This window comes from Octopus sinensis, linkage group LG1 (genome assembly GCF_006345805.1).
Source record: "Octopus sinensis linkage group LG1, ASM634580v1, whole genome shotgun sequence".
NCBI classification, from domain to species: domain Eukaryota; kingdom Metazoa; phylum Mollusca; class Cephalopoda; order Octopoda; family Octopodidae; genus Octopus; species Octopus sinensis.
The window spans coordinates 130802806-130812532 of NC_042997.1; the positions used below are offsets into that span (position 1 = coordinate 130802806).

The following is a 9727-nucleotide window of genomic DNA, read 5'->3' on the forward strand; positions in this document are numbered from 1 at the left end:
TAAAGGCGGTGCTCCAGCATGGCTGCAGTCAACTGACTGAAACAAGTAAAAGAGTAAAAGAGATAACTTTAAAAAGTAGCTCTATAGAGTTAAAAGGCTGGCTGTGAGGTCAGCAGTCCAGTATCTTAATACTACAACTACCAAGTGTTGAGTATCTTTCATATATGTAGGATCAATAGAAACTGGCCTGATCTGTTATGCAATTGTTTAATACAGTCTGGCCTTACTTTATATATATATATATATATATATATATATATATTTTTTTTTCTGTTGCTTCTTTCAGTCATTTGACTGCGGCCATGCTGGGGCACCACCTTTAGTCGAACAAATTGACCCCAAGGTTTATTCTTTGTAAGCCTAGTACTTATTCTATCAGTCTCTTTTGGCGAACCGTTAAGAGACGGGGATGTAAACACACCAACATCGGTTGTCAAGCGATGGTGGGGGGGGCACAAACACAGACACAAATAACAAATGCACACACACACACACACATATGTATATATATATATATATATATATATATACGATGGACTTCTTTCAGTTTCTGTCTACCAAATCCACTCACAAGGCTTTGGTCGGCCCGAGGATATAGGAGAAGACACTTGCTCAAGGTGCCACGTAGTGGGACTGAACCCAGAACCATGTGATTGGGAAGCAAGCTTCTTACCACTCAGCCACTCCTGCACCTATGACATTAGTTATTTGTATCCACTGAACTCTAGTCATACAACACTACAATATGATGACTAATATATATATATATATATATATATATATATATTACCTGATACAAGTATCTACTCATAACAAATGAAGTTTTAGTGATTGGGATAGATTACCATATGAGTAATAAGTGCAGATTTGTATGTCTTTACAATTATTCAGTTTCACAACTTAGAAAAAAACCTTTTGAGAGTCATTTGTACCAATGTTAATTTCTTAAATTTCACAATGTTCATATTCTGCCATAGTTATTGTATACCTACTTCAGTGATAATAACAATTTCCTCAACTAGAGACAGTATTAGTCATCACATTGTATTGTTGTATAATTAGAGTTATTGTGAGCATGGAGTGATAATGAATGCAATTGTTTGGAGTGCATGGAGTGGTCAATGACATTGCTCAGTGCGTATGCAATGAATGATGGAAATAAACAGAGAAAGAAGGGTAAAGAGGAGCAGAAGCAAATTGACTGCAACGAAATAAGGCTAAAAAAAATTCTTAATTTTTTCCACAGACTATATAGGAGCTCCCTCTTTGATTAGTTGTTCCAATGATGATACAGGAGTTCCCTCGTTGGTTGATTGTTCCATTGACTACAAAAGAACTCCCTTATTTGTTGGCTGTTCTAATGATGATACAGGAGCTCCCTCATTGGTCAGTTATTTCATTGGCTACAAAAGAACTCCCTCATTGGTTGGCTGTTCCAATGATGATACAGGAGCTCCCTCATTGGTTGATTGTTCCATTGACTACAAAGGAGCACCTTCATTAGTTGGCTGTTCCACTGATTCCTTAGGAGCTCCCTCTTTGGTTACCTGTCCCACTGATTTCATAGGAGCTCCTTCATTATCTATCTGTCCCATTGACTACAAAGAAGCTCCTTCCTTGGTTGGCTTTTCTAATGACTAAATAGATCTCTTATCGGTTGGCTGTTCCACTGACTATAAAGGAGATGCTTTATTATTTCTGTTATGCTCTTAGTGATTTCTTCATTCCATTGGTTATTACTGTTTCGTATTGTAGGTTTTGATATTAGAGTGCCTCCATCAGTTGATCCTGTCCAATTTGAAGAAAGGCTTAATAACTTGTGCAAGGAAGCTGGAGAGGGATTGACTCTTGAATATGTGCAGGTAAGATGTATGTGTGTGTGTGTATCATCATCATCATTTAGCATCTGCTTTCCATTCTGGCATGAGTTAGACAGTTTGAATGGAACTGCTAAGCTGCAGAGCTGCACCAAGTTCTAGTCTGATTTGGCATGGTTTCTACCGTTGGATGCCCTTCTTAATGCCACCCACTCCAAGAGTAATGGGTGCCTTTTACATGCCATCAGTGCAGATGCTTCTACATTCTACTGGCACAAGTGCCATTTATGTGACACCAGCATCATCCACAACTATGATTTCACATGGCTTGAAGAGTCTTTTCAAGCATGGCATTTCGCCAAAGATCTCAGTCACAATATGTATGTATGTACGTATGTATATATCATCATCATCATCAGCAGCAGCATCATCATTTAACATCCGTTTTCCATGCTAGCATGGGTTGGACAGTTCAACCGAGGTCTGGGAAGCCAAGGGGCTGCACCAGGCTCCAGTCTGATCTGGCCTGGTTTCTACAGCTGGATGCCCTTCCTAATGCCAACCACTCCGTGAGTGTAGTGGGTGCTTTTTACGTGCCACCAGCACAGGTGCCAGGTGAGGCTGGCAACAGCCATGATCGCTTGGTGCTTTTTACGTGCCACCAGCATGGAAGGAAGTCGAGGTGGCGCTGGCAACAGCCACGTTCGGATGGTGCTGTTTACGTGCCACCGGCACACGTATCACAACTATAATTTCCAAAATATATAAAATACAAAATACACAATTATATCTTGAGATCGCTAGTAATAACAATACTCAAAAATATAAAACAGACTGGAGTTGTAGTGCTCCAAATGAGCTATATTCCACTTCTTAATCTGAACAGAGGGAATGCGAGCAGTAACTAAAGGAACATTACTAAAATCCACACAGAAAGATCAAACACGTACATATATTCATTTATATCTACAGAACAGATATAAAGTCCGACGTTTAAAAATATAATAATATATCAATAAATAAACATCATATAATATATATAAATATATAAGAATCAGTGTTGTATACAAAATGCAGTGAATTTACGCTTAAAATCATAAAACATTTGGTAAATTAAAAATTTGGGATAATAAAACATATAAGCACTCTTGGAGTGGTTGGCTACACCCCCGAAGTGGTTGGCGTTAGGAAGGGCATCCAGCTGTAGAAACTCTGCCAAATCAAGATTGGAGCCTGCTGCAGCCCTCAGTCAAAATCGTCCAACCCATGCCAGCATGGAAAGCGGACGTTAAATGATGATGATGATGATGATGATAAAGAACACATTAAAATGACATATTAAAATTCCAGAAAAAATATAGAAAAAATAAAAATACAAAAGTTACAAAATTGTTCATCTATGGGCAGTTTTGGAGACGCACCAATTAGTACGGAACATTTCATATATTCGAAACTGACACTCCCCTCATCAGGATGTTTTTTACACACAATACACAATACATGGAAACAAATGTACACTTACATACCAGCTATCTACGAGAGCTAACATTGAAAAGCAGCCATCGACAACAATCAAAATGATATATATGAAATCATCAGATTTTTAATATCCACTTTTCAAGACCTGCATGGGTCAGATGATAACTTTATTGGGGGCCAATTTTTCTGATGGCTGGGATGTTTTTCCTATGGCCAATCTTCACTTTTTTTACAAATAAAATAATATTTCTCCTAGTCTATCAAACAACAAACAATCTGGATATACTTTTCTAAAGGATGGAAAACAAGTAATACTGTTTTTATGAACAGTGATTCTTTGTTTTCAGTAAGTATGCACATCATCATCATCATCATCGTTTAATGTCCGCTTTCTATGCTAGCATGGGTTGGATGATTTTGACTGAGGGCTGGCAAATCAGATGGCTGCACCAGGCTCCAATCTTGATTTGGCAGAGTTTCTACAACTGGATGCCCTTCCTAACGCCAGCCACTCTGAGAGTGTAGTGGGTGCTTTTTACGTGCCACCGGCATGGGGGCCAGTCGGACGGTACTGGCAACGACCTTGCTCAAATCTTTTTACACATGCCACCAGCACAGATGCCAGTAAGGCGACGTTGGTAACGATTACACTCGAATGGTGCCCTTTTACATGCCACCGGCACGGAAGCCAGTTGGCTGCTCTGGCAATGATCACGCTCGGATGGTGCTCTTGGCACCCTACTATCACGGGCACAAGTGCCAGTAAGGCGACACTGGTAATGATCACACTCGAATGGTGTCTTTTATGTGCCACTGGCACGGAAGCTGGTTAGCCGCTCTGTCAACGATCACGCTCGTATGGTGCTCTTTGCATCTCGCCAGCACGGATGCCAGTCATCGAATGTGATTTTGATTTTGATTTTGATTTCACTTGCTGGGAAGACAAAAGCAATACATACTCTCTCTCTCCCTCTCTCTCTCATACACAAACACACACACACTCTCTCTTTCTATTATGCAAATACACACACACATCCTGTTTCCATTTATCAAATGTTACCCATAGGGTATTGGTCAGCCTGTAACTATAGTAAAAGACATCATCTGAATGTTACATCCATTGAGTTGGTTTCAGATATTCTTTTTCCATTTGGTGGCTAAAATTGAAATGTTTTCTCTTTGCAGAAAGGTTGTGCTAACAAGCTAACCTCCATTGATGACAATAACATTTGGTGGAAGACATTCTCCTCAACATTTGAAAATATGTGAGTTTTGTTGATTGATGTCTCAGTTTTTGAATTTTAAATAGGAAAAAAACAAGTAGATAAACAACAGAATAAAGTTAAAATTGAAGTAGACTTTGTATGGTAAGAAGCTTGCTTCCCAGCCACAGGGGTCTGGGTGAAGTCCCACTGCATGGCACCTTGAGCAAGTGTCTTCTACTATAGCCTTGGGCCAAACAAAGCCCTGTGAGTGGATTTGGTAGACGGAAACTGTAAGAAGCCTGTCGTGTGTATATATATATATATTATATATATATATATATATATATATATATATTCAAAATAAGAAAATGGAGAAATACATCTAAATCAAATATCAATTACCAGACAAAACTCAATCACATACTTTATTGAACCACCACATAAGAAACTGTAGGGTTAAACATAAAAAAGTAGAGCAAAACAGTGTACATAAAGGAGTATACGTAAAAAAGTGTACATAAAAGAGTAATGTTATACAATAAGTAGAATATAATATAAGTAAATATAAATATAAATATAGATTACATCTTACAGCTGTTTCGGCCATGCAGATAAGTATGTCTCATTTTACTCATATTAGCCTTTGACCTACCATAAAAGGCTATATTTGATTTAGATGTATTTCTCCATTTTATTATTTTGTATTATGAATTTGTGGTAAAACATTTTACCTTGCCCATATAATACAGTAAATGAATTGATTGCATCGCAATCCTTAACATTTATGTATTAACCTTGTTGGGTACTTCACTAGCAGTATATTGGATATATGTTATCCCATGGAGGGTTGCATTCACAACCCCTATCTCAATTTGTATATATATATATATAATATATATATATATATATATATATATATATATATATATTCAAAATAAGAAAATGGAGAAATACATCTAAATCAAATATCAATTACCAGACAAAACTCAATCACATACTTTATTGAACCACCACATAAGAAACTGTAGGGTTAAACATAAAAAAGTAGAGCAAAACAGTGTACATAAAGGAGTATACGTAAAAAAGTGTACATAAAAGAGTAATGTTATACAATAAGTAGAATATAAATATAAGTAAATATAAATATAAATATAGATTACATCTTACAGCTGTTTCGGCCATGCAGATAAGTATGTCTCATTTTACTCATATTAGCCTTTGACCTACCATAAAAGGCTATATTTGATTTAGATGTATTTCTCCATTTTATTATTTTGTATTATGAATTTGTGGTAAAACATTTTACCTTTGCCCATATAATACAGTAAATGAATTGATTGCATCGCAATCCTTAACATTTATGTATTAACCTTGTTGGGTACTTCACTAGCAGTATATTGGATATATGTTATCCCATGGAGGGTTGCATTCACAACCCCTATCTCAATTTGTATATATATATATATATATATATATATATATAACTTATAAACAAAGGCAAAAGAAAAATTATTTCTATGCCAATATGCTGATAACAGACTTTTAATCGTCAATTTCCACGATTCAAGAATCTACAAAATTTATCCCGAAATTGATTCAATATAGAAATAACAAACTTTTTTTTTAAATTCTGTTGGCTAGCTTTCCTCGATTTCAGCACAAAGTGTATTTATAGTGAATGTATAACGAAATGTGGAAATTGACAATTTAAAGTCTGTTATCAGCATATTGGCATAGAAATAATTTTTCTTTTGCCCTTGTTTATAAGTTGTTAATAATTTTAAACTTTAAAGGTATTTTAATATGCTGCCACTTTTTGATGAAATTTTTTTCTGAAAAAATTTTTATCCTATATTAGTAGTGTATATATATATATGTATGTTTGTGTCTGTGTTTGTCCCTCCACCATTGCTTGACAACCAATGTTGGTGTGTTTACATCCCTGTAACTTAGTGGTTTGGTAAAGGAGACTGATAGAATAAGTACCAGACTTACAAAGAATAAGTCCTGGGGTCGATTTGCTTGACTAAAGGTGGTGCTCCAGCATGGCTGCAGTCAAATGACTGAAACGGGTAAAAGAGAGAGTAACTAAGAAATCCACATCAGTGTAATGTGAAATGTCTTTAAAACTAATTGAAATTACTATAGCTAATTCCTCATAGGGCATGATTTGGTCTTTATAAAATGTTATCCACTTGGTCAGTCTGTGTCTGCACAAAATTGTGTGTATGATACAAGTGAACCATCTTGTAACCTGAAAGAATTTTATCATCATTTTTTACATTTGTTTCTCCTTATGTGTGTTTCGCAAGTCAGTTTCAACACAGCATCTTCGTAATATCTTGAGAGTAATTAAGGTGGTAAACTGGCAGAATCATTACTGCTGAGGACAAAATGCTTAACGGCATTTCGTGCATCTTTATGTTCTGTATTAGAATTCTGCTGAGGTTGACTTTATTTTTCATTCTTTCAGGTTTGAGGAAATAAGTATCAGTTGAGCACTGGGGTTCAATGTAATTGACCTACACTGCTCCCCAAAAATCCAAGGCCTTGTGCCAAAATATGAAACCAATATCTTGGGAGTAGTTCTCACCACTTCTCTTCTCTTTCTTTTTCTGTCATTTTGCCTTCGCCACCTTTATTTTGGCATCTATGCCTTTGCAACATTCACTTCAGTTTTATATATTTCTCTCATTTTTTTTTTTTTATTGAAGGAATTTGAAAATTAAAACAGAAATATTTCCTGCTGGCACAGATAGCAGATTTCTACGTGAGGTATGTTTCTTTGCTTTATTTTCTATTGTTTGTACTTTCTAAATGTTGTTAAATGTTAAATAAGAACTAGATTGGCTGAGAAACTAACTTGAAATAGAAATCAAACAACAGAAAATGCACATTATTTACATTATTTACATTCGACGGATATTTGTCCTCATCTTGTTTGTTGTTAACACAACGTTTCAGCTGATATACCCTCCAACCTTCTTCAGGTGTCTTGCGGAAATTTCGAACCTGGGTTCTGATTCCTAAGGTATTTTTCGATATTATTATCATTATCATTATTATTAGTGTTCAGGTCACTGCTTGGAATCGAACTCGGAATCTTAGGGTAAAGAGTGCAGGCTACTAACCCCAAGTTACCTGGTTTCCATTGCATATAAGTGACCAAGACCACAATATTTCCTTTGAACATGACAGCAGTCCTTTTTTAGGGTTCAAGGCCAGCAATTCTGAGGAGGAAAGGACAAGTCAATGACATCAACCCTAGTAGTTGATGGATACTTTATTCTATTGACCCTTCAAAATTTCAAACCTACTAGGTAATTGCATGATAAATGGAAAACAATATGACTAAATAAGTATTGCATTTGACAGAGTAATCAGGGTTACAATCAAGATAAATTCTTACTTATCAAACCTACCATGCAATCATTAAAATGTCATGCAACAAACTTGATTCCAACATCAATCTTAGTCTTAGCATTTAATTCATGTACTTGGGCCTCACAGAGACAAAGACAGGAGCTGAGACCTTTGGAGATATGCTGTGATTGAGGAGACCCAACAACTAAAGTCAGATTGCAGCCATGGCCGATGCCAGTGTTGCAAGTCCAGCCCATTTAAGAGTACCCTTGATGCATCAGGCGATATGATATGTTTGAGAAAACCTGTTGTAGCTGTGACCAGTGCCCCCTGACTGGCTCCTGTACCAGTGGCACATAAAATACATCATCTGAACATGGTTGATGCCTGTGTCCTCTGACTGGCTTCTGTACCAGTGGCACATAAAAAGTACCATCTAAATGTGTGACCGAAGCCGGAACTGCCTCAATGGCTCCTATGCTGGTGACATGTAAAAAGCACCCACTACACTCTCGGAGTGGTTGGCGTTAGGAAGGGCATCCAGCTGTAGAAATGCTGCCAGATCAGATTGGAGCCTGGTGCAGTCACTGGCTTGCCAGACTTCAGTCAAACTGTCCAACCCATGCCAGCATGGAAAAGGGACGTTAAACTATGACGACAACTTCCTCCTTTGTGTTTATATTATATTTAAATAACTTGTCTTTCTTCTCTTCTAGCTTGGTTATCCAGCTCTGGGTTTTTCTCCTATGAACTTCACACCAATATTATTACATGATCACAATGAGTTTCTTAATGAAAACATCTTCGTGAAAGGAATTGATATCTACTACAATTTGATTTCTAATCTTGCAAATGTTAAGTAATTCTACATATAAAAGTTTGTTCTCCTGCATGATCGCAGCTGTAACCAAAAGATAGTGTTTGGAAGAAAATGAAAAAGAAATGGAGGGAATCTAAAACAAGTGAATTACATATTTGATTATATGTACATATTTTCATGCATACATATATAAGTACATTGTGCATGTATATGTGTGTGTGTGTGTGTGTGTGTGTCTATCCACTCAACCAATGTATTGAGTTCTATATTTCAGATAATGATTGCATGGGGTAAAATATATTTTTATATACTTTACAACTCTTACATTTATATATATATATATATATTAAAATTATAAGGGTGTTGAATGATTTACAACACCAGTCTTTATAAAATAATTTATTTTATAATTCCTTGCTGTCTATTTTCCTTGCTTACAACCTTGTGTAGTGGAGTAATAATCTAAGTGATTCATAGACCATTTGGGGTCTATTTCTAGCAGACTGGCATTGTAATCATTCAACACCCTTATTATGATTTTAATATGAATTAACCATTATGGTGTTTTTAGTATGCTGTCCACTGATAAATCATTAAATAATGATTTTATCCTAATTATGTATGATAAAATATATATAAATATACATATATTTGTTTTGTATCAAGTTATTATAAAAACGATTTTATATGAATCTGAGGAAATATTCAATATTCTTTTGTAGAGTACATATCATTTTTTAATAAAAATTAACAGTGACTTCAAAGGTTCAGCCTGTTAGGCCAAGCCATAACTTTGAAATCACTGTCAGTACTATTCTTGTTAATCCTTTAGTTACTGCATTTATTTTGAGATGTTCTGTGTTTCTTTCAATTACTTTCAATATAACAAAGGATTTAGTAAAATAACTTAGTTATCATTCAGCTAGTGCTAGGAACATAAATTGTGACTAAAGTTTGGTGGAAGATTTTAATTCAGAACTTATGAAAACAAGACATTTGTACACAGAGCCAGAGCCAGTTTCAGCCAGGTTGGTAACAAAAGG

The 9727-nt window shown here is 35.8% G+C and overlaps 1 protein-coding gene across 1 annotated transcript in view; it reads left to right on the plus strand.

The window, feature by feature from the left end:
- LOC115217582 (aminoacylase-1) overlaps positions 1-9508 on the plus strand; it is a 43446-nt gene extending 33938 nt beyond the window's left edge. The window contains exons 13-16 of the mRNA XM_029787334.2: positions 1756-1862; positions 4482-4561; positions 7216-7276; positions 8581-9508. Of these exons, the coding sequence (XP_029643194.1) occupies positions 1756-1862; positions 4482-4561; positions 7216-7276; positions 8581-8727 (395 nt within the window). The 3' untranslated portion in view covers positions 8728-9508. The remainder of the gene's footprint in view (positions 1-1755; positions 1863-4481; positions 4562-7215; positions 7277-8580) is intronic.
- The last annotated feature ends 219 nt before the right edge of the window (positions 9509-9727 follow it).